Source organism: Thamnophis sirtalis, unplaced genomic scaffold (assembly GCF_051295495.1).
Source record: "Thamnophis sirtalis isolate CommonGarterSnake01/CBP01778 unplaced genomic scaffold, rThaSir2_p1.2 scaffold_3, whole genome shotgun sequence".
In the NCBI taxonomy this organism is placed as follows: Eukaryota; Metazoa; Chordata; class Lepidosauria; order Squamata; family Natricidae; genus Thamnophis; species Thamnophis sirtalis.
The window spans coordinates 176,770,492-176,796,478 of record NW_028261383.1 but is presented as its reverse complement, the minus strand read 5'-3'; the positions used below and the strand labels follow the sequence as shown (position 1 = coordinate 176,796,478).

The window sequence follows — 25,987 nt, the reverse complement described above, 5'->3', positions numbered from 1 at the left end:
ACCAGCCAAGATCCGGATTGCCCTCGGGGTCAGGAAGAGCGAAGAGCGTGAAGAGTGTGCCTATGGGAGTGACATCTACCTGTGGGAGCCATGCAAGAACCAACCACAGGTGAGTTGGATCGAGAGGACTGGATGATGGAGCAAGCCATGAAGTTCCTGAGGGGGGCTTTTGACAACCTCAAAGCACGAAAAGCCCTGGCCCAGGAGGCACCCCCCCCCCAGCTGACTCCAGCCATAGCAAGCAATGGAACAGTCACCTCTGTTGCCGCAATGGCAGAATAAGTAGCCCCCACCACAATGCCAGCGGCCCCTGGCCCTGGCCCCGCAGCCCAGCTACAGGAGCAGTGCCAGTGCAGCAGAGAGACACCCTGGGTGTAAAGTTCAGTGGAGACCCAAAGCAGTTGGGGTTCTTCCTGGCGCATGTTTGGACATACTTGCAAGAGTCTGGTCCAGGAAGAGCCACCAAGGGGGCCGAGGTGCAGTGCGCGAGCTGTGAAGGAAGACAAATGCTTCCAAATGCACAAGGCTGAATGTATAATGCAAGAGGAGCCGAGGTGGCGCAGTGGTTAAATGCAGCACTGCAGGCTACTTCAGCTGACTGCTAGTTCTGCAGTTCGGCGGTTCTAATCTCACTGGCTCAAGGTTGACTCAGCCTTCCGTCCTTCCGAGGTGGGTAAAATGAGGACCCGGATTGTTGTTGGGGGCAATATGCTGACTCTGTAAACCGCTTAGAGAGGGCTGAAAGCCCTATGAAGCGGTATACAAGTCTAACTGCTATTGCTATTGCTAAGATGGCTTGTCTGCTGGCTGGAGAATTCTGGGAGTTGAAGTCCACAAGTCTTAAAGTTGCCAAGTTTGGGAACCACTGGGTTAAAGTATCATGCTAGAAACCAGGAGATTATGAGTTCTCCTTCAGCCTTAGGCAGAAATGTTGGCTGTGTGACTTTGGGTCAATCACTTTCTCACAGCCCAACTCACTTCACAGGATTGTCATTGTGGGGGAAGTAGGAGACGGACGGAGTATTAGTTACTGTATATCTGCTGCCTTGAGAGATTTATAAAAATAATAAAAGGATAAAATAAGAGAGGGCGGGAGGGAGGGAAGGAAGGAAAGAAGAAAGAAAGTAGACAAATGCAACCTTTTAAGTTATTTGGGTCTTAAAGAAAAAGGTAACATTTCTAGCTGGGTGAGGGCAAACCCAGACAAGGCCCAGGTCTTGCCCCAAATCTCTTGCAGGCGATTCATCAGCCTGTGCACAATACCTGCTCAGCAAAGGTTGTCTCTCGCAACTCTGGGTCTTCTTCAGCGTAGGTGAGGATGGTCTTCAGTGAACGCCTCAAGTGCTCCTCATTGAAGGTTTGAGATGTTCCCACAAGCGAGGAGAGAGACATGGTGACTTGCATCTTCACCCGGGCAAAGTTCTTTACAAGAGATTTTTCAAAAAGGGCGCTTGGAAGATTATTTCTCTTCGGCATTAGCAAAATTCCAGACATACATAGAAAAGAAAACCCCTCCTTTCTTCATCGTATCTAGCGGCTTTAGACAAACCAACGCAAGGCAAAAACTTATCAGGCAAATGCCCAGGGGTGCTAAGTACTTTGCAAAGAAGCACAATGGAAATGGTGATGGGTGTCATTGCGTTGTGAAAAAAGTGGCATTTTCAGTTTCTTTCTTCTTTTTTTTTTAGGTTCAAAAGTTTTATTTCTTTTAAAACAAACATTTCATCATTCCTCAATCAGTAAGACATGGAAGTACAATTTTTTGTGTGTCAAAATAGTTCTAATTTAGCCTAATGCATACCCCTTCCTCCCTCCACCCCCCAACCCCCCTCCTCCCCCCCCCCGACTTCCCAGAACCCGTACACGGTATGGATTTTTAACAAACACAGTCTAAAATCTATTGAGAAAAAAGAAATAAAGAAATTAATGACATTCTACATTGACCTTAGCTTCTTCTTGCTGAACTAACTTTAAACAATTTAAATCATTTCTGATCTTAAGCATAGGCTAACTGGAATTTCTTGGTCCCGTATTTATTTTGTATATAGTCAATCCATTTTTTCCAGTCTCGTTTATATCTCTCATTTGAGTGATCTTTAAGATATGCTGCATTTTCAGTTTCTATAAGGCCTTGGTGTTCTCTCTCTCTCTCTCTCTCTCTCTCTCTCTCTCTCTCTCTCTCTCCCTCCCTCCCTCCCTCCCTCCCTCCCTCCCTCCCTCTCTCACACACACACACACTGTGGGATCAAGCAGTATATTTTAGCCCAATCGATCTTAATAACAAAATAATAAAGATTGGAGTTGGGGGACAACAAAATAGAACGACACAACATGGGAAAAGGACGAAATGCATTATAAATGCAGTAAGCAGCCACATAAATAAACAATGTCCATAATACATTGTAAAGTAATGTAAAATGGGCCCTGGGCCTAAAACGTTGAAAATTGGAAGGGAGAAAAAGGCAGCCAATCTGCCCTCAGCACAGCAGATGCACTCCCACAACTGAAGACATGATGCAAGAGCTGAGGTGGTGCAGTGGTTAGAGTGCAGCACTGCAGGCCACTTCAGCTGACTGCTAGTTCTGCAGTTCGGCGGTTCAAATCTCACCGGCTCAAGGTTGACTCAGCCTTCCATCCTTTCGAGGTGGGTGAAATGAGGACCCAGACTGTGGGGGCGATATGCTGACTCTGTAAAACCGCTTAGAGAGGGCTGAAAGCCCTTTGAAGCGGTATATAAGTCTAACTGCTATTGCTATCTATCTATCTATCTATCTATCTATCTATCTATCTATCTATCTATCATCTATCTATCTATCTATCTATCTATCTATCAATCATCTATCTATCTATCTATCTATCTATCTATCTATCTATCTATCTATCATCTATCTATCTATCTATCTATCTATCTATCTATCTATCTATCTATCTATCTATCTATCTATCTCTATATCTCTATATCTCTGTCTGTCTGTCCATCCATCCATCCATCCATCCATCCATCCATCCATCCATCCATATCTCTTATCTATCTAGAGCCGAGGTGGTGCAGTGGTTAGAGTGCAGTACTGCAGGCCACTTCAGCTGACTGTTATCTGCAGTTCAGCGGTTCTAATCTCACTGGCTCAGGGTTGACTCAGCCTTCCATCCTTCCGAGGTGGGTGAAATGAGGACCCGGATTGTTGTTGGGGGCAATATGCTGACTCTGTAAACCGCTTAGAGAGGCCTGAAAGCCCTTTGAAGCGGTATATAAGTCTAACTGCTATTGCTATCTATCTATCTATCTATCTATCTATCTATCTATCTATCTATCTATCTATCTATCTATCATCTATCTATCATCTATCTATCTATCTATCTATCTATCTATCTATCTATCTATTTATCTATCTATCATCTATCTATCTATCTATCTATCTATCATCTATCTATCTATCTATCTATCTATCTATCTATCTATCATCTATCTATCTATCTATCTATCTATCTATCTATCTATCTATCTATCTATCTATCTCTATATCTCTATATCTCTGTCTGTCTGTCCATCCATCCATCCATCCATCCATCCATCCATCCATATCTCTTATCTATCTAGAGCCGAGGTGGTGCAGTGGTTAGAGTGCAGTACTGCAGGCCACTTCAGCTGACTGTTATCTGCAGTTCAGCGGTTCTAATCTCACTGGCTCAGGGTTGACTCAGCCTTTCATCCTTCCGAGGTGGGTGAAATGAGGACCCAGACTGTGGGGGCGATATGCTGACTCTGTAAACCGCTTAGAGAGGGCTGAAAGCCCTTTGAAGCGGTATATAAGTCTAACTGCTATTGCTATCTATCTATCTATCTATCTATCTATCTATCTATCTATCTATCTATCTATCTATCTATCATCTATCTATCTATCTATCTATCTATCATCTATCTATCTATCTATTTATCTATCTATCATCTATCTATCTATCTATCATCTATCTATCTATCTATCTATCTATCTATCTATCTATCTATCTATCTATCTATCATCTATCTATCTATCTATCTATCTATCTATCTATCTATCTATCTATCTCTATATCTCTATATCTCTATATCTCTGTCTGTCTGTCCATCCATCCATCCATCCATCCATCCATCCATATCTCTTATCTATCTAGAGCCGAGGTGGCGCAGTGGTTAGAGTGCAGTACTGCAGGCCACTTCAGCTGACTGTTATCTGCAGTTCAGCGGTTCTAATCTCACCGGCTCAAGGTTGACTCAGCCTTCCATCCTTCCGAGGTGGGTGAAATGAGGACCCGGATTGTTGGGGGCGATATGCTGACTCTGTAAACCGCTTAGAGAGGGCTGAAAGCCCTATGAAGCGGTATATAAGTCTAACTGCTATTGCTATTGCTATGGAGGAACTGTCCTATCCCTTAATGCTCCCCCCCCCACACACACCCCTTTTCCCAACATCACTTACGTTGCCAATCTCGAAGTTCTGCCTCATGAGAAGGTAGAGGGAGGTGCTGGCATGGGTGCGAATGATGGCTACTCGGCTACTACAGTGGCGCAGGAGACGCAGGCACAGATCAGCACACAGTTCGGTGTCTTCTTCAAAAAGCATTTCGGGAAACTGTAGGCATGGGATTCAAGTTATCCGATTTGACAATGATAAAAAAATTTTTCTCTAATTTGTTATTTATTCAATAGATGTGGAAGGCCACCAAATTCTACAAGACTCTGGGCAGATTACAGCATTAAAACATAATAAAAATGATACGAAACACCCATTAAATATATCTGAAAAGATAATCCTTTAAACAAATAGGGTCAAGGCTTGAGGCAACAGGCGGGTTTTCAGGGACTTTTTGAACATAAAGCAGAGTAAAAGTGATACAAATCTCTAGAGCAGCATTTCCCAACCTTAGCTATTTTGAGACGTGTGGACTCCCACAACTGAAGACATGAAAAGCCCATATATCCTGAAATGGCTAAGGTGGGAAACACTGTTTTAGAAGGATATTATTCTAAAGGCAGGTGCTGCAGCAGAAAAGGCAATATCATTCTTTAATCAAGGGGGCTAGAGTAGACCCCCTCTGTTGTAAAGGATGGGCAGAAAGTATTGGAGAGTCCACCCAATTCATATTAGTGAGATATACAACCCAAGCGGGTATCATTTCTAAAACTTAAGCTATTAAAACACCCAGAACAGTAAAATCTCACCCACGCTTCCCACTGGACCTTGAAGAATGTGGCAGCCTTTTTATGTGGGCTGTTCCACATCTGGAGTATACTGGCTGAGGAAAACTGCTCTGAACAACAGCAGGCAAATCTCAGACGAGGAAGCACCTGGGCAACCAAGAGATCCCCTAGCACAGTGGTTCCCAAACTTGGCACCTTTAAGACTTGTGGACTTCAACTCCCAGAATTCTCCAGCCAGCTCTGCAGAGCTGGCTGGAGAATTCTGGGAGTTGAAGTCCACAAGTCTTAAAGTTGCCAAGTTTGGGAACCACTGCATTATGGTGATCACAGGATGTCATTCCTAAAGCCACAGCAGGATTCAAATAAGGACCCCCCGAGGGAAAACTGCAGAACTGCGGTAAACCTGTTGTGAGTCAGGGCAGTCATATGATATCACATTTTACACATTTTGCGTTGCTTAGTAATTTCGGAGCTCCTGCTCCCAATTATGATCATTAACGGAGGACTTGTGAGGTGCAAGTAATCATGGAGAGAGGGGGGGGGAGGGAGAACACAAAGGGCTTTGCCTTTTCAGAACACGGGTCACTTTCTCTGCAGGTTGCAGGACCAGCCTATCTGCGAGATCGCCTACTGCCATACACCTCCCAATGGCCGATAAGTTCCCAAAGGGTGGGCCTCCTTCAGATACCGTCATGCTGGCTGGAGAATTCTGGGAGTTGAAGTCCACAAGTCTTAAAGTTGCCAAGTTTGGGAACCACTGTGCTAGGGGATCATGATCCTTGCAAAAGTTGCAAATTGACTGGGAGGATCTGCGCTTGGCAAAACTTCCCTCCCCAAGAAGACTCACCTTGCTCACTAGTGCTCTCTGAGTGGCAAAGCAGTGTTCCAAGAAGGCAGCACTAGGTGTACAGCCCATGCTGTGGAGGAGCACCCTCAGCACCCCACCCAGGACGCTCTCCTTGGTTTCAGACACTGTCTGCAGGAGAGGGGAAGGAAGGAAAAAAATGAATTCATTAGAGATCACTGCAGAATGAAGGAAGCTCCATAAGAGCAAAGGAGGAGTGTTTCATGCTATCACACACTTTATTACAACGTAGGAGTAGAGCAAAGAACAAAAATGATAACTGCACAAGTAAATGAAACCCCCAATGTGTTTTAAGGAAATGTTTTTATCACAAAGAATGTAATATTTCTTAAATTTAAAAGAAAGCTATTTCCTACCTTGTTATCCACAAATTCCTTATACAAAGTCGATGATAAATAAAACTATTTGGCACAATATTTGAGAAGCACTGTATTTCTTTTGATACAGAACCTCCTTGAAATGCAATGGAGACCAATTAAGTCCCTGCTAAATTGTGGGGTCTCTTTATAGAGTTTATGTCTAGGATTTTTACATCAAGATGTGAAGTCTGCTCCCTTCCGGTTGCAGTCTCGGCGAGAACAGTTGGAAAACAGCGGGCTCAGCTGAGCTCAGCAAAATCCAGCTGGTAACCGCTGCTGGGAAACCCTTCGGGGTGATAGCCTCCTTGGAGGGGAGGTGAAGGAAGGTGAGGCACTTCACTGACCATGAGGAATCAGCAAATTCCTCATTTGGTCCGAAGCAAGCTCACCCGAACGCAGCAGACACGACTGCCATTGCTGGCAGTCACAAAGCTGGGGCAACCGGGAACCAAGATTGTGCAGCAGGGGTGTATGGACAGAGCTTTGAAACTGGGTGAGATAATTACCAACTTTTACTCTAATGTCTTGCAGTAACAAAAAGAATATGAAAAGAACATTCCTAAGCTTAAATTAGCCATGTACCAATCACACAGAGAAAAAGGGAAAAAACTGGAAGAGAAGAGCGGAAAAAATCCAAAGGAAACTATAAAATACAGAAAGATTTGGGGAAAAAACCCTCAAATATTTTGAAAGTGACTTCAGGGGAAAATTATTTGTTATTTGTTTATTTGCATTTTTAGATTTTTCGGACTTACCGACAATCAGCTGCTTTAAACAGACTGTTTAACATTGGATTTGAGAATAAGAGAGCCATCTACTGGTGAAGGAGAAGTATTGCAACACTACAGCAGGAGATTCAAGGGAAGTTAACCTAATATATACAAAGATTAATACACAGAATAGAAGCAGTTTCATCTGGAGAATGGCCTGACCTTGACTCTATTGTGAGAAGACGACTGGGAAAATCTGAGAACATTTAATGGTCTTTCTTTTTCCTTTTGAAGAGTTATAAAAGGAATTAATTTGCAAACAGCTAATTTTACTAAAATTGACTCTCGGACTAAGGATTAGAAAGATCGGAAGAACCTAGTGGATTAATGTGGACTAATTTGGATTTTGACAACTCAAAAGAAGGAATGGGCCAGAAGAAAAGAGAGAAGAAGGAAAATAAGATTTTAAAACCTGGATAATTGGGAGATACATATTTGGAGAACTATAAGGCTGTAAATTATTGTAGTATAAAGAGAGGAGTTTGGGATGATGAAAAATTTTAAATACTGAAACATTGGAACAATAGAAATATATTTTTTATAATTTATAATCACCATAAAATAGATTCACAAGAGACATTAGAAATATTGTTGATGTTAAAAAGTAAAGAGACAAAGAGATGGTTTAAAGATACAGAAATGAATGTAGAAGCTACTCAACAATTGAGGGGAAAAGAGAAACATGATACGCAGGAAATAGATGAGAAATTAGAAAAAGCAGGGGAAGGGGAAAATAGAATGAGAAGCAAGAAACCCCCCAATCTATAACAGTACAGAGGGAAGAGAGAAAAACCTTGCTAAAAACAATAACAAAAGGAAGTCTTGGAGATGGGTGTTCAAATAATACAACAAAAAGAGATAAAAGGCATGCAGGAGGGAAAGTTAGTAGATACAAAAACATTAAAAAGAGTTATAAGAACTCAAGAGACAGAGAAAGATAGAGATAGATACATAGATAGATACATAGATAGATAGATAGATAGATAGATAGATAGATAGATAGATAGATAGATAGATGGATAGATGGATGGATGGATGGATGGATGGATGGGTGGATGGAGAGAGAGAGAGAGAGAGAGAGAGAGAGAGAGAGAGAGAGAGAGAGAGAGAGAGAGAGAGAGAGAGAAAGGTTGTCCAAAAAAATCAATAAATGATGGAATTCTAGAAAGATTAAGAGATGATGGATAATGAGAAAATATATTAATAAAATGGGAAAATACCATAATCCCAATAAGTGCAGATTGGTAGGTGGTAATCTAAGATTAGATAATATAACTGTATTATTAATATTAATAGTGTGTTAAAATATATTGTATTCCCATGATGGATTGAACATTGTTAATGATTGGTGTTATTAGTAACCCCACAATCAAGGATGCAGCTGTAGAGATGGTCAACTGTCTTAAGTGTTTGGGAGTGCAAATAACTAACAATCTGAACTGGTCTCTCCACACATCATCCTTAGTGAAGCATGCAAACCAGCGTCTGCATTTCCTGCATCAGATGAGGAAAACACATCTTTCTCCTTCTATCCTGGCCACTTTTTACAGAGGCACAATTGAGAGCATTTTAACAAACTGCATTACTGTTTGCTTTGGTGGCTGCAGTGCCTCAGAGAGAAAGTTCATACAGAGAGTGGTGAGGACACCTGAGAAGATTATTGGAAGCTCGCTTCCTGTCATTCAGGATACTGCTTATAAGTGCTATTTGCTTAGAGCTCAAAGCATTGTTAGAGACCCCCACATACCCACATCACCGTCTGTTTCTGTTGCTCCCCTCTGGGAAGAGGAGTTTTGAAGTATTACTAGGAGGACTACCAGATTAACAGCTTTGTTCCCCATGCCATCCATCTGGTAAACTCCCAAGATTCATTTCTCTTGCCATGTTCACTTATACTTTCTGAGCTAGACCCTGGTGTTTCTTTGTGTCATATAATATATGTCAGTATGTGCATAATTCTGTATTTATTTATTTATTTAGTCGTGTTTTGTGTACTGCAGTGGTTCCCAAACTTGGCAACTTTAAGACTTGTGGACTTCAACTCCCAGAATTCTCCAGCCAGCTCTGCTTATATTTCTCATCTTTTCTTCTGCTGACTGGAGAATTCTGGGAGTTGAAGTCCACAAGTCTTAAAGTTGCCAAGTTCGGGAACCACTGGGGTACTGTATATTGAAGGTGTGACCCTTTCAGAGCTGTATGCAACGAAGTTTCATTTTATTGTATGCTGATTAGTGTATATTCAAAGTGACAATAAAGTTATTGTAAGTCTAAGTCTAAACTCATCAGATACATTTTGGAAAGCAGAATCCTTTCTCTGAATCCAGTTCTGAATCCTCCACAAGAGAGATAATAGAAAACCTCACATTTAGAGGACGAGACAGATTTACTGAAACTCAAAGCTTTATTGTAATGAGAAAGGCTAGATCTTACTTGCACAATAATTTCCAGGGTATCCAGCACTACCATGTTGGCCTCTGTAGCCAAATTTCCATCTACCAAAGAATCATGTTCCATTTCTTCCTTTGACCTACGTAAGTGATAAAGCAAGTGAACATTAGATTACTACCTAGTCATGAAAAATGTCTCACATTTGCAGTTATTTAGTTGCTTTCTCATCATTGGGCCACCCCATTTGCCTCTGGAGCAAAAAGCAGGGTGACTTTTCCTAAAAGTTTGAGTTTTATTTCATTTGTATGCCGCCCTTTTCCCTAAGGGGACTCAGGGCGGCTCACAACTCAAGGGAAGGGGGGGATACAGACAGTTTGACAACAACACAAACAATACATGGTTAAAAAGCACAACAATCATACCATTCGAGATAGGGGCAGCGAATCTTTAGCCCCGGGCCTGTCGGAACAGCCAGGTCTTAAGGGCTATGCGGAAGGCCTGGAGGGTGGTGAGGGTACGAACCTCCACGGGGAATCTTCCCCACAGGACACGTCATGTGAAAGTAACTGGCCAGCCCAAAACTTTTGGGCTTTTCCTTCCCCAAGAAAAAATATATGACCAAATGGGAATAAAATTAGGCTGTTGAGTTAATGGAAGGCAATGGACAGAGAAGCAGAAATTAAAAAAAAAAAAACTTCAGTACTGCTTGCTGGGACATGACTGGTATGTGTGATTGTAGAAAAGGACCATAGCTTTCCAGCCTCGGATGGAAACTCCCCAAATGCATCTATTTGGTGGTAGGATATGGAATGCTGGGTAATATAGAATGATATCAGATAGCATAGGATGCAGGATGCTGTAATCAATAGGCACATGGCCTGGCCCAGCAGGGCTTTTCTTATGACTGCATATTTAGGTGCAGTGAAAGATTACCATTGTACTACTGAACCAAGTTATAGTATAAATTAATTCTATACTACGTACTATAAATTAATTCATTTTGGGAAAGGTAAAATTTGCATTACAATGGAAGAATTCAAAGAGTAAAGGCTGCATTACTGCCATTTGGATCTGAAGGAAACCTCTGAAATTTTCAGAAAGAGAATGAACAGTGTTTCTCAACCTTGGCAACTTGAAGATGTCTGGACTTCAATTCCCAGAATTCCCCAGCCAGCATTCGCGTATAAACAATTCAGTGTCTAGGACAGTGTTTCTCAACCTTTTCAACTTGAAGATGTCTGGACTTCAACTCCCAGAATCCCCCAGCCAGCATTCGCTGGCTGGGGAATTCTGGGAGTTGAAGTCCAGACATCTTCAAGTTGCCAAGGTTGAGAAACACTGAGAATGAAGCTAAGACTAGGAACTCCCAATTTCTGAACTGACGTGAGAAGTGCATTATTTAATTTGTTTTGAGTTACTCCCAGAGGCTTCCGTTCACACAGCTGCTAGAATAAGAAAAGCAATGAAGTTGCTCTGAAAGGTAACATGCAATCGTCAAATCAATTCTTTCTTCTTTGGAACAAATGTACACATGTAACTAATAAATAAAAAGGAGACAAACCCCCCACCCACCCCTGCTTTTCCAAACTACACGTGGCCGCCCAATATGTATCACCGCTGACTCCTCATCCATGATGATCATCGTCATCATTCTAGCTATTATCTATCCACCACAGGATGAAGGCCACTTCTGCATGTTTCCAACCAATGTGCAGATATGCCAGAAATGCCCACAAACGCACTTGTCCACCTTGTCCGAATTCTGTCTCCAGTGGGCAATATTCTTCCTCCAGCGAACATTTTCTTGGTTTGCAAAGGGACCCCGCTCTGCTGGGGAAAAAAAAGGGGGAAAGGATCTGGCTTTCACAATTGCATAAATACAAAATGTGTTTTGAAGGGAAAAATGCTTAAATGAGCAGCTTCTCCCTTCCGTCCAAGGATGGAAGATCCACCTGGGTTCTTGATTTTACTTCAAACAGAACTTCCTTACTACAAATAGGACTTTATCACGGAGCAACGCTTAAAAAGCAGTATGTCTTTAATTATGGATCCATTTCCATAGCACTACAACAGATAGAAACTTCTTTCTTAATTCTTTCCATTTGAACTGATCTAAAAACTGAAGAAAATCAAGTCCAATGTGTTTATTTCCTTCAAAGTTTTTACCACCACTGACTAAATTTTCAGTAAATGTGGCCCAGAAATGGTCCTTCTTGTGAGGAGAAGGAACTGTAGAAGCAAAATTGTGCTGGTGTCCTACGTTGCCCCATGAACTTTCGCTTGTCTCACCTCGGCTGCGTCGAACCATTTCTTGACGTGCCCCAATAGTGCCCAAGATGGCTTCCTCCAGTCGCGCCTTCATGTCCAGAGATTTCTTGAAGGTCAGGCTATTGATGCGTTCAAAGGCCTTTTTGCCCTTTTTGGGATTAAGAAAGAAGGAGATACATGACTGCAGGAATGAGATCTGCCAACCAATTGCCCACAATTCTTCAGAAATAGGAGAAATAGCTTCCCATGGAACAAAGTAATCAAAGGCCTATTCAGAAGGAGTTCAGCGGTGAACATCATGGTTTGCTGGCTCCACTGAAGGTGTTGGTGCTGAAGCTGAATCATCTTACAATCCCAGCACCAGATACTGTAGAAATTGTCACATCTCAGTTTCACAAAGCCCACTTCAAATTTCCATTAATAACCCCGTATTCCAGGGGTGGGTTTCTCGCCCCATTCCAACCGGTTCGGTTGGAACGAGGCCGGCAGCGTCCTCGTGCACGCGCGCGGCGCACGCATGCGTACTAGCGTCTGTGCGATGCTCCAGCTGCTCCTGGAGGATCGCGCAGGCGCTGTATGCGTCCTGCACATGTGTGGAAGCGCAGAACTCGTCAAAACCAGGTAAGGAGCGCGTGCGGGTGGGTGGGCCCTTCGCCGTTCCCAAAAGTTACTTACTTCCGGGTTCGCCGACCAACCGGTTCGCAGGGACCGCCGCGAACCGGTTGAAACCCACCCCTGCTGTATTCCCTCCCCATTTCCACTCGCTGCTATTAACCATTCGTCTTTTTTTAAATCAAGAGATTTCTCAATGTTTTATGGAAATGCCGATAACATGGAGGCCAAATTAAAGTATTTTTAAGTCACTGAGTTTATTTATTTTTTCTTGCATTTGTCTTCCATCCAGTTCCACACAGAAGACTCTAAGAAGAAATTTCCTGACTTTGGGAAGATACAACATTAGTCTTTCCTGTCCCTAACTATAACCAAACTCTTCTGCTGAGACTTTACTAAAGCATAGCACGAGAATAATTGTCTTTCCAAATTCAGTTTTGATATCCTGCTATTTGACTCAGGGGGATTAATTAATTGATTAAGTAATTGATATTCATTCAACTACTTATTTATTGGCTAAACCACTCCACAGTCTAGAGCAGTGTTTCTCAACCTTAGCAACTTGAAGATGTCCGGACTTCAACTCCCAGAATTCCCCAGCCAGCGAATGCTGGCTGGGGAATTCTGGGAGTTGAAGTCCGGACATCTTCAAGTTGCTAAGGTTGAGAAACACTGCTCTAGAGTTACGTTTTGATTAAAAAAAATATCAATACATTATTATATTTTTTTCAGCTTTTCCTAAGCACCGTGTGGCATTTAGGCAAAGATTTCTTATAGTCAGGTTAGGAGGCTTGCGACAAAAATGTCTATGAATTATATTTTTGGCTTTCATACCAACTTCTGGGGAAATAGCATAGGAGCCGAAGACAGAATTCTTGTTTGCTCTCAACCTTTAAAGGAGAGGGAGAGAATCGAAACATTGCAATTCTCAAGCTTCTTCCAACCTTGTACTCAAAGCAGGAGACGCAGAGGTAGAGTAAATCAAGGAGACGGTTCACATGGAAAGCCGAGAGGTCAGCCAGCCAGCGATGCAGCAGAGCCCCATCCGCATTCTTCAGTACCCACAGAAGACACACCAGCAGGTTGCGACTTGCCTCAGCGGACAACATGCTGTGCTGGCGGGGAGGCTGCAGATGAAGAAAAGGCCCCACAAACAGTTTACGAACAAACTCCAAACATGTTTCACGCTGTGCACTTTTGTAGATTGTAGATGTACATGCACGATAGGATTTCATGGATCTAATCTATTCTAATTGGAAGAAGTGCTGCCATCCAAAGGAAGGGGGGAGGGGAAGAGTTATATCTGCAGGCAAGAGTTATAGCTTGGTGGTCAAGTGAAGAAGACTCCGGTTCAATCCCTGGCATCTCCAGTTAGAACAGAAAACTCCTGGCTGGAACCTGAAGTCTACCTGCCAGTCACAACCCAAAAGAAGAGACTAGCTCGCATCAACTTTTAGAGCCGAGGTGGCGCAGTGGTTAGGAGTGCAGTACTGCAGGCCACTTCAGCTGACTGTTATCTGCAGTTCGGCTGTTCAAATCTCACCGGCTCAAGGTTGACTCAGCCTTCCATCCTTCCGAGGTGGGTGAAATGAGGACCCGGATTGTTGGGGGCGATATGCTGACTCAATTTGCTAAAAAATTTGTAAACCGCTTAGAGAGGGCTGAAAGCCCTATGAAGCGGTATATAAGTCTAACTGCTATTGCTATTGCTATAACTAACATGGTACCTGGCAGCTTCATATCTCTTCTACAGCTTTTAGATGCCATCCAGAATAAATGATCCTCAATGCCCTCCCCCCCTTTTTTTTTGCTTATAATGCTTTTTCTGAAGCTTGGTTCAAGTTTGCTCAAGATACTGTTTTTAATCAAAGGATAAGCACAGTAAGATGTATTCTCAGGGGCTGCTCTCTCGCTTGGCATTTGAGAGCCTTTTATTCTGGGTTGTCCCACAATATTCAGCATGTGCGGGTGAGTATAAGAAGGCTGCTGAGGGGGCATGTTCCTATCTGTCTGTTGGATTTTTTCCTGAGACCTGTGGATATAAAGGGTCCTTGTGTGGTTGGATTCAAGGCACTGGAGAGGTAGAAATCTGAGATGCACACGGTCTCATCTCTGAGAGAAAATTTCCTCAAAGGTGGAAGTTGTAAAGCTTCAAATCCAGATGTGCAGGAATTCTCCACCCTCCTAAACCTGGATTCTGTTCTACCGTATGCTCCCACTTCCCAAGATCAATAGGCACTCACCACTGATGGCATTTGGAAGACCGTAGACCGATGGGTATGAGGCAAAGGAGAGCCCGCAATGGCCATGGCAACTGACTGGCTAATGGTGCTGCCATCTCCATCTCCATCCTCAGCCATCACAGAAGCAAGCCGGCCTCTCTGGAGATGGTTCTCTGTAAAACAGAATTGACTAGCGTTTGAGTGGTAGAAGGAAAAGTAATTCTTTTCCCCACCCAATCAGCCACTTTAACTGGGTTCCATCTATGAAAATAAGACAGAAACAAAACTTTACTGTCTTTACATACCGAAAGCAGCTAACAAAAATTAACAAATCACCATCTGCTGATTTAAATATTGTAAAAACGCAACAAAATTGTACACCAAAATTAAGTAAAGGCCAAACATAGTTGTTAGAACAATAAATTGGTGTTTGGAAGAAAAGGTACTAGCCTGGGACTGCTAGAATCTGGATGAAAGCAAACTCAATCATCAAGAAGTTCTACAATGCTGACCAAGTACACCCAGGCAAGCAAATTCAATGTTTCCTTTATTGATTTGTTCTATTTAGAAGACTGCTCAGTTGACGAATGACTCAGGAAACTGTGCAAAAAGTATCATATCCCACTACAGCAAGTTAAAATAATTAGATCTCAAATGCACACGTCCATAAATTGCCATGGCCAATGGGTAGAACCAGGTTTTTTTAAGGTGGCACAGTGGTTAGGGTGCAGTACTGCAGGCCACTTCAGCTGACTGTTATCTGCAGTTCAGCGGTTCAAATCTCACCAGCTCAAGGTTGACTCAGCCTGGCTGAGGAATTCTGGGAGTTGAAGTCCGGACATCTTCAAGTTGCCAAGGTTGAGAAACACTGATTTAAAGCCTCAGATACCTTCATCCTCTTCAGTGGAAAGACAGTGGCTAGGACAGTGTTTCTCAACCTTGGCAACTTGAAGATGTCCGGACTTCAACTCCCAGCGAATGCTGGCTGGGGAATTCTGGGGAAGTCCGGACATCTTCAAGTTGCCAAGGTTGAGAAACGCTGCGGACTACTTAAAGAGCTGAGGACCGCAGACTTGCCACTGGCAACAATGGCCGAGAAAAGTGGTCTCCTTTGGCAGAGTCCGCGCACACTGGCAGCTTCATGGGTTACCATCCACCCCTCCCTCCTGGCCTTACCTGTGAAGTCATAGAGCTGCGGTAGAGCATCCATGATGATGCCAACCAGAGGCAAATAGAGCTGAGCCACTTGGGCTCGCACCGCAGGGTCCCTGTAGCGGGAATCAGAGTCGTGGCTGCACAGCAGGTTGTGCAGAGTGCAGATGGCTTTCTTGTGGAGGAAGAAGGCCCTGATGGAGGGAGGGAAAGGTTTTTAGAACAGAAACACGAAATGCTGCTATTTATTTCACTCCTCCACGGACAGAGGAAACGTGGCACGACAAAACCGCACTCGACTAAAGCGCGCCCGATTAAACCCCGTCGCTGACATCATCAACAGGGCGACAACAGCGAGTGCTGAGAAAGAAGGGCGCTTTAAATAGCGCTTTGAAAGCAAGCTGATTCAAGTTAAGGTAAGGGTTAGGGTTAGGGTTAGGATTAGGTTTAGCGTTAGGTTAAGGGTTAGGTTTAGGGTTAGGGTTAGGGTTAGGTTAAGGGTTAGGTTTAGGGTTAGGTTTAGGATTAGGTTTAGGGGGGTTAGGTTTAGGTTTAGGGGTTAATTTTAGGTTTAGCGTTTACAGCGTGCTTTTTTCTCTGCGCTGTTGTCGCACTGTGATGACGTCAGCTACGCGGTTATGTTGAGCGCGCTTTAGTCGAACGCGGTTTTGTGGTGGAACCCAGAGGAAAATGCTGGTCATTGTCCATAGGGTAATAAAGAAGAATTCGAGACCTTCCTTCATTCCAGAAGGCCAATTGCCATAAGGAAGTAATAAAAATATATTCACAGACCTCCAGCTGACCCTTTCTGAAGTAGGAAGCTAAGCAGTGTCAGGCCTGGATCAACTGCGAAGAGGCAACTATCAAGGAAAGCCAGGCTACAGTCAGCTTCGGAAATCAAAACCACTTCCGTAAGGTTTATTTATTTATTTTAGTTTATTTTATTAGTTTGTATGCCGCCCACTCTCGAAAGACTCAGGGCGACACTGCTTGGAAGACACTTGTTTTTGTCATCACTGTGATAGAAAGCTGCCTTAGATTAAGTCAGATCATAGATCTATTCTAGAATAATTTGATTTAATTGATTGATTTGATTTATTTAGCTTGTATGCCGCCCTACTCCCGGGAGACTCAGGGCGGCTAACAATAAGAAGGGAAGGGGGTACAAAAATAAAAACAACAATTAAAAATTCACAACAGTCATAACATCGGATGGGGCTGGATAATTCAACAGCCCCAGGCCTGCCGGAACAGCCAGGTCTTAGTTGCTTTGCGGAAGGCCGGAAGGGTAGTGAGGGTCCGGATCTCAACGGGGCCTGCCCCAAAAACCGCATGGCTGGGGTCACACACAATTCAGAAGATTTTAATGGGAATGGCCTCCTGCACATATCCGTGGAATGGCTCTTTCAGCATTACTTCACTAATGTCATAACAAGTTACTGGCTAAATCCGGGATTCGGCAGCCTATAAATCTAATAAATTAAATTAAATGTAAGCTCAATTCAAGTAAGCTGCAGTTTCTGGTCTGGAGAATAGAGCTCATCCCCTCCAGAAATCCCTTTGAAGGTTCTAGTTTGTAGTCTGGAGAGGCTGAGCCAGCCAGCCCTAATCTCAGAGCATAAGCAGCCTCTCTGGCAGGAAATCTGTCCTAAGCTGTGAGCAGAAGGCAAAAGGAGACAAAAGCTTGTTTTCTATTTCAATGCCTCTTTTCTGCGATTTGTTTTATTCAGTGATGCCTCAGACGGGACTTTGACGTTTGCAGGAAGAGATAAAACACACACATTTCACTGTCCCAAAGGTGCTTTTTCAAGACAACTGGACTTTCTGGTTTTTCACTTCTCATCCAAGAATCCTCTTCAGCTCATTTCAGTGCAAATTCTCTCATTGGCCAAAGAGGGATAGTCTTTTAGTGGCCCTGGGTTACACTTCAGAGGAAGGGCAAAATGAAGACTCCAGGGAGGCAGGGCATCAGGGATACTTCTGTTATCTGCCTTGATGGTTTCAGAGGAGGGGGTTTCTCAACCTTGGCAATTTTAAGATGCATGAAATTTCAACCCACAGAATTTCCTAATTAGCATGCTGGTAATTGTAGTCCACACACATCAAAATTAACGAAGTTCAAACACTGAAGCTGGAGAAGCTTCTTGGATGTCTTCAATTGTCTTCAAAGACAAAACAGAATGTCAAGTTGCCTCTTGAAAAAGCACCTTTGGGACCACCATGACCTGGAGGACGGAGAACCTCCATAAACAAAGTTAAGACACATCGTTTTACACTAATTCCTAGTTTGAAGGAGTGAAAGATAATAAATCCCATTTCGGGCCATTGTGGTCAGGGAATGGAGGAGGACAAATGCACCATTCCACTTCTGTTTTCCCCATGGGATCATACCTACCCCTCCGCATCAGGTTCCAGGATGAGTGCCAGCTCCATCAACACCAAGCCTGCCAGGAAGTGCTGTTGGCGAAAAGCTGTAGAGAGCTCAAACATGTTGGCCACGCGCTGGTCCTGTGTGTGGCTGGAGAATGCTGAACTCTGCAAAGAGGAGGAGCCAATGAAAAGCCAGGTAAAGCTACACCTTGAGTAATTCCCGTTCTCATGAATGCAAAGCAAAAGGCGGCAATCCAAGTCCCCCCTTTGCAGCAGTTACTATCTCTGACTTCAGTCTGAACGTCTCAGGGACTTCCCACCTCCCTTTAGAGGTCATTTGCCATATTGAGTGGGATGTAGAGGGAAACAGAGAGAGGAGGTGGAAGATTGCAGCAGTGTCAGTAAACCAGAAGAGATAACTCAGTAGTAGACATTCCCCAATAGTGGGAAATGCTTCTTTTCCATCATATGAGAATAACTTTCTTTTCCCAGGAAAGAAAATCCTGCTGTCACCTCATGTCACTGTTTGTCTTATCCAAAGCAATTCTGTTAATTCCTGTCCTTAGCCTGCTCCTTACTTGCCTTTTTTATACACTATTGCTTTATATCTTGCTTTTTCTCTAAGGCATGCAAGTATTACAACATATAGAGCCGAGGTGGCACAGTGGTTAGAGTGCAGGCCACTTCAGCTGACTGCTATCTGCAGTTCAGCGGTTCTAATCTCACCGGCTCAGGGTTGACTCAGCCTTCCATCCTTCCGAGGTGGGTAAAATGAGGACCCGGATTGTTGTTGGGGGCAATAATGCTGACTTTGTAAACTGCTTAGAGAGGGCTGAAAGCCCTATGAAGCGGTATATAAGTCTAACTGCTCTTCCTATTCCTATTCCTATTCCTATCGCTATCGCTATCTATCTATCTATTTATCTATCTATCTATCTATCTATCTATCTATCTATCTATCTATCTATCATCTATCTATCTATCATCTATCTATCTATCTATCTATCTATCTATCTATCTATCTATCTATCTATCTATCTATCTATCTATCTATCATCTATCTATCGTCTGTCTGTCTGTCTGTCTGTCTGTCTGTCTGTCTGGAAAAATTCACAGATCCATCCAAATCCTAAAACCTGGCAGCTCACTGGAACCTCCTTAGTAATCAGAGTGGCAACTTCTCAGTGAGACTTCTGATGAGAGTACTGAAGGGGAGAAGCTGATTTTCAACAACAAACTCTTGTCTCTCATCCTTTTATTTCACGCTGTTCTACCTACCTGGGACGTTGCTGATGAGACGGAGGGAGAAGGGGAAGCAGGAGGGGAGAGGCCACTGCAGGGAAGATTTAGGGTGACATAATGTTCATGGCTGCAGACGATACGGATCAAGTCCATCCTGAGCGCAATGAGGGCATTGGGGTTTTGTGTGGTCAATAGCCAGTTATTGATCTGGAGAAGTAGGGGAAAAAAACACCTTGAATTATCCTAGCCTTAATGTAGCGATGCAGCTAACATCTTCTAGGCTCAGAAAAACATTATCCCAGCAATCCATACAGTATTCAAGAGTTTTTCCATTAAATTAGAAGCTCAAAAATATGTAAGGGACAGGCCTATCTCTATCTCCAGGTGCAGCCATAAAACACAAGTAAACAAACTTTTTCTGCAAGATGTAAAAAGGCTGAATGAGAAGAAACACAGAATGAGGTCCCAAATATTCTGTGCAAAAACAGTACCACTTCACAATTGGGCAATTTCACAGCTATATTTTTTTTTAAAAATGAAGTTAGGACAGTTGAATGAAGTAAACAAGTGCAGAGCAAAACGAGAAAGGCACAGCTGGACTTTATACAGGATTCTTCTTCTACCATGAAGATCTCCTATTAGTATCAGCAGCCTTAGAAAAGAGACCAGATGAAGATGGTTGGACAGCATATACGTATCACAAACATGAAGTTAGAAGAACTCAAAAAAGCAATTTTGGTGAAAGGACTTCTACCTGATCATGAATACACAAATAAGCAACAGAATGACTGAACCTCAGCAGCCATTCATAGTAAAACTGTTGAACTATTAATGTTCTATTCTAAGCTTCCTGGTTATTGCCCTTCTCCCTGTTTTAGTTTCCCCAAAAATAAGCCCTAAAGCTTATTTTGGAGCCCCCCCCAAAAAAACCCCAATATAAGACCGGTTCTTATTTTTGGAGAAATACGATAATTAACCATATTAATGAATCTGTGTTGATTATTTTTTTCTTGCCCTTCTCTGAAATGACTAATGAAGAAAGAGGTGCATTAGTTCACATAATCATAGTTTTAAGAATCTGGAAGAAAGTATTCAAGAGCGGAGATGGTGCAGTGGTTAGGGTGCAGTACTGCAGGTCACTTCAGCTGACTGTGATCTGCAGTTCAGCGGTTCAAATCTCACCGGCTCAAGGTTGACTCAGCCTTCCATCCTTCCGAGGTGGGTAAAATGAGGACCCAGATTGTTGGGGGCAATATGCTGACTCTCTGTAAACCGCTTAGAGAGGCCTGAAAGGCCTATGAAGCGGTATATAAGTCTACTGCTAAGTCTACTGCTATAAAATGAGGACCCGGATTGTTGTTGGGGGCCATATGCTGACTCTGTAAACCCGCTTAGAGAGGGCTGAAAGCCCTGTGAAGCGGTATATAAGTCTAACTGCTATTGCTATTGCTATATCCCATTTTTAGACATACATGTTCTTCATTCATTTCATTTCATTTATTGAATTTGTAGGCCGCCCAATCCCAGAGGACTCCGGGCAGCTTACAGAAATGAAAAATGTTCTCTCAAGCGAACTAGTATAAATTACAATCCTGGCTACTTTCTAAGACTTTTGCATCTGCAATGCAAAATGATTCCCATGGTCATTCTGGCCCTTTGAGTCTAATAATGTCTCCTCTTCCCAACAGGGAGCTCATAACTCTGGGGAAAAGACACACAGACTTATTACCTGCTTATAATAAGACCGCAGAAGCTCAAAGACGAAGCCACGATTCATGAAGGACAGCAGGTCATTGAGAAAAAAGGCCAGGCTGCAGTTGAGATGCTCCACCAGTTCCACATCCTATGGAAACAGAATAACTGTTTATGAATTGGCCCCACCTGAAATGCCTTTTTGGTTCCACCACAAAACCGCGTTCGACTAAAGGGCGCTCGACGAAATCGCGTAGCTGACGTCATCACAGCACGACAACAGCGTGGAGAAAAAAGCACGCTGTAAACGCTAAACCTAAAATTAACCCCTAAACCTAAACCTAACCCCCCTAAACCAGCTGGGGAATTCTGGGAGTTGAAGTCCAGACATCTTCAAGTGGCCAAGGTTGAGAAACACTGTTCTAGAAGCTCCAGAACACTGAACTTTCCCTCAGAATTTTTCACGAACCTTCTGACAACGGCTAGCAATTTCACCGCTAACCGTGTATACCAGGGCTGAGATATCATCCATGAAACGGACAGGGAAGCGAGTCTTGCGCGGGGCGTCCAGTTTGTCACACAGGAACAGATGGTGCACCATACTCTTCACCTGCAAGAAGCACAAGTCCCTGTCAATGGAGATGCATCAGCCCGAATAATCCAGCCAGTAAATCCCAATCTCAGCCTCAAAGCAATTTCGGGTGCCATTCAGGCCGGGTGACTCCTCCTAGAGTAGCGTACGGTTCACCGACAAATGCACGATAGGCATATGCCCGCCGACAAAACCGCGACGGACGAACGAGCGCCGTCAAAACCGCTAATTGGTTTTCGACAAATGCGCACCGACAAATGCGCGACGACAAAATCGCGCCATCAACAACCCTAACCCTTTATTGTGCTTGTCATCGTGCTTTTGCCGTTGCGATTTTGTCGTTGCGTTTTGATCAGCGCCATTTTGTCACACGCGCATATGTCTACCGCGCATTTGGCGGGTCACGGGAGTGTACTTAAGCCTGTGCTTTAGTAAACTTAAGAATTGTATCTCCAATAAGGACTCTTATTTCATCACTGACTAGTTTTGCCATTTTCCTTAGAGAAGGGATCTTTCGCCCTCTTTACTGGAGACCTAGAGACAGTTAAACAGAACAAAATGTGTGAACAAGGGCTTCGTTTCAAATCTGGAAAGCATGATTGATCATGACTGATTGCCAATCCTATACTCCCAAATACAAATGGTAGGACAATTACCCGGAGGAGAGCCTTCTCTGTGGCTGCTCCGACCCTTTGGAACGAACTCCCCGTGGAGATTCGAACCCTCACCACCCTCCAGGCCTTCCGCAAAGCCCTCAAAACCTGGCTGTTCCGACAGGCCTGGGGCTAAAGAGCTGTTGCCCCCCCGTCTCGAATGGTATGACTGTTGTGAGTTTTAAATTATATATTGTTATGCTTGTTTTTTAAATTTTTGTCTGTATCCCCCCCTTCGAGTTGTGAGCTGCCCTGAGTCCCCTTCGGGGGAAAAGGACGGCATATAAATACAATAAACTGAACTGAACTGAACTATATCTAAATACACAGAAGGACAAAGCAGGGAGTTGGAAACGTTTGTATTGTACAAAACAAAAATTTCTTCATTGACAGCAAGAAGGTTGCCTATTTTTAAGTAAACAAGTGAAGAGAATCCAATGTTTCTGACGCTAAAGACTGGCAGTCTGAACATACCATCAGCTGGAAGAAGAACCAGGATTGATGCAAAGCAGCTTCCCGCACAGAACTGGTGCTCACCACCCACTGGAGGATCAGTTCTTCATGAAGTAGCTGCGGGCCCAGACAGCAAGAAGAGAGTTACAAAGAAAAAAGGTCATGGCATGCTGTACTGAACTATTCAGAATCATCCCTATTTTTGTTTTCCCACAAACTCCTAGTACTCTACTGTAAAGCAAAAGGCATACTGCACCTCTACTGGTCCCGTCCCCCCCGGAACAGATTTTCCACAGAAGAAATATAACAGGAAGAGTGGTGGGACTAGCATAAATCTGGGAGAACTACGCCGGATGAGGGTGTCTGGACTCCTTGCATAAAAGTCTGTAAATAACACTGATCCATCATAAAATAAAAATCTTATCTGGAAATGCCCTCCAACTCAAATTATAACATTGTGGCCCCAAGGCTTTCTGTTTCCTACTGCAAGACCCACAAGAAGAGACAACTTTCTGAAAGCCAGCTAGATTGATAGAAAATATCAGATTTTTGTGGCATTGTTATCCCCCTATCAAATTACATAGGTATTGTCCAAATTATCCATCACGACCTGCCTGATCTACATTCATGGCTGGGTACCAAATGCTTTAAAACGATACAATACGTTCCAATCTTTAAAGAAAATGCCTTAAACAACTTGGGCTGACATTCCAAGCATTTGGGACATACATACTAATATTACTGAGTCTACGTGGCTATAATTTTGCATTTTTGAGTTCTCTAAATACTGTATCTAGAGATAACAGCAGCGTCTATCCACCAGAACCAGTTGCACACTTGGAAACAGATATACTTCCAGAAGTGCTTCCTTCTGTGCTGGCTTTTTTAATTGAAAAAGGTCAGCCATTATTCATCCATCAAGGAGATAAAAGGAAAAAATCTTCAATCACAGGACACTGACTGAAGTAGCCAACAAATGATAGTGGTTCTCCCTCTCCAAGCTCCAACTTGCAAGAGCTCCTACTTCAGGCAGCTTAAGTCAAATAGCCATGAACAGCCAAGTCTACACACACTGTCCTGGTAAATTTTCTGGACTCCAAGAGCAATTGAGAAGATTGGCTTGAGAAGAAAGTCTGAGGTGTTACATATCACGTATGGAAAAACCAAAGTCATAAGTCAAGGAGGAAGTGGGAAAGTCCAACATGATCTTCAGTTAGAACAGAAGTGAAGAGTGAAAACAGAAGGACCCAGGAAACTGAACTACTATAAGGGATCGGCTGATCATAATTTACTACTGTAGCGTTGTTGGGTTCTTGCAGTCAGCAGGTTCTGGAATATTCCCGACCAAAGGAAAGATGAGCATCAGCCAAACCTATGCCAATCTGCAGAGCTTATGTTACCACATTCCATGCATTCATTCCTGTAATATCATATTATTACTTTCAGTTTTCAACAGAGTTTCTGATTAAAATGTCTTTTGGCTAAATTCTAAGTTTGCCTCACTGCATCTCCCTCCCAAGGGTGCCGAGGATCAACATTTCGTATGTCGACTGGCAACTATGCGGAGGAGAGCCTTCTCGGTGGCAGCTCCGACCCTGTGGAACGATCTCCCCGTGGAAATTCGTACCCTCACCACCCTCCAGACCTTCCGCACAGCCCTCAGAACCTGGCTATCCCGTCAGGCCTGGGGTTAAGACTACAACCCGCCCGAATGGTATGAATGTTGTGTTTTAATTATGTATTTGGTCTTATATGTTAAAAGTTTGTCCCCCCCCCCTTTTTAAGTTGTAAGCCGCCCTGAGTCCCCCCAGGGAAAAGGGCGGCATATAAATAAACTTTAAATTCAAATTCAAATTTCGGTGTGTGACAGAGAACATTTCAGGGTTAACAATCCTTCTCTACCTTTTTGGTGGCTGGTCTCATCGGAGCTGCCGGCACAAAAGTGGAGCCCTCGAGATAGGAGGAGATACGATTAGGTGCACACTCTGCAGCCTGTGAGAGGAGGAGGAGCAGCAGGAGAGAAAAAAGAGAGAGGAAACAGCGATGGTGAAGAGGTGTTACCCAGAATGGAAGAAATGGTGAAATGATGGTTAAGGAAAAAGAACCTAACTTCCTTACCTGAGGAAAAGCTGCTTAGAATTCGAAAGCCAGCTACATTTTGCCAGGAAGCAGAAAGTTATAAGAACTGGGGGACTTACTCATTCTGAAGCTGCTTCAAGATGGTCAAACAACTCAAAGGGACTTACTGCAAAGTTAGCGTAAATGGGTGAAGCTGATATTTCCCTTTTTCTTTTCTTTTAGGGCAGCACTGCCTTTGCCCACCTCTAAAACTGGCCTATCTTACAGTTGTCCTGGCATCATAGAAGAGCCGAGGTGGCGCAGTGGTTAAATGCAGCACTGCAGGCTACTTCAGCTGACTGCAGTTCTGCAGTTCAGTGATTCTAATCTCACCGGCTCAAGGTTGACTCAGCCTTCCATCCTTCCGAGGTGGGTGAAATGAGGACCCGGATTGTTGTTGGGGGCGATAGGCTGACTCTGTAAACCGCTTAGAGAGGGCTGAAAGCCCTATGAAGCGGTATATAAGTCTAACTGCTATTGCTATCAGATTCATCTTCCCCATATGCAGAAACTCTGTTTATCCATTGTGCTGCAATGGAGATGACTGAGAAAAGGCATTATAATGGCAGGAACTCTGCTTATTTTTGGTCCATTTACCTATTTGGGATTAGGGAAAAAGGAACCCTCGGCTCCAATCTCTCTTACTGTATATGTTTGCATCTCAAATCCGAACAGCACAATCTGGGAGGTGGACAGGATGGGCAGTAGAGTCTGTCTTTGCTTCTGCGCCAGCATTACAAATATATAATCATAATCTAACTATGCCGAGGCTTAGTTTGGATATAGAACTAACTATGGTTTAGTATTACACGCTTCGCTTCTTAAATTCCAGTGACTGTAAAGAAAAGGTCAATAGCATTGTTCCTGTTACCAAACAGTTAATTTAACATTATATATGAAATTTAAATGCCTGTTCATTTTAACTGCAGACTGAAATAAGCTAACAAAATCATGGTTTTAAGCTGGCTTGTTTCATAACACCACCTTTGACTGGTACAATTCGTCCGGGTTTGGAAATAAGCTAAAACTGTGGTACCTTAATATTTTAAAAA

General features: G+C 43.3%; 1 protein-coding gene across 1 annotated transcript in view; it reads right to left on the bottom strand.

Moving 5' to 3' along the window:
• The window catches only part of DOCK6 (dedicator of cytokinesis 6), a 124,474-nt gene that overhangs the window by 27,097 nt on the left and 71,390 nt on the right, over positions 1-25,987 (bottom strand). The window contains exons 24-38 of the mRNA XM_087711072.1: positions 24,720-24,809; positions 22,839-22,934; positions 21,589-21,729; positions 21,157-21,270; positions 19,464-19,634; positions 18,211-18,350; positions 15,840-16,009; positions 14,685-14,836; positions 13,386-13,568; positions 11,851-11,977; positions 11,304-11,388; positions 9,604-9,700; positions 6,027-6,155; positions 4,458-4,610; positions 1,264-1,422 (exon numbers count right to left, since the gene is read on the bottom strand). Of these exons, the coding sequence (XP_087567198.1) occupies positions 1,264-1,422; positions 4,458-4,610; positions 6,027-6,155; positions 9,604-9,700; positions 11,304-11,388; positions 11,851-11,977; positions 13,386-13,568; positions 14,685-14,836; positions 15,840-16,009; positions 18,211-18,350; positions 19,464-19,634; positions 21,157-21,270; positions 21,589-21,729; positions 22,839-22,934; positions 24,720-24,809 (2,007 nt within the window). The remainder of the gene's footprint in view (positions 1-1,263; positions 1,423-4,457; positions 4,611-6,026; positions 6,156-9,603; positions 9,701-11,303; positions 11,389-11,850; positions 11,978-13,385; positions 13,569-14,684; positions 14,837-15,839; positions 16,010-18,210; positions 18,351-19,463; positions 19,635-21,156; positions 21,271-21,588; positions 21,730-22,838; positions 22,935-24,719; positions 24,810-25,987) is intronic.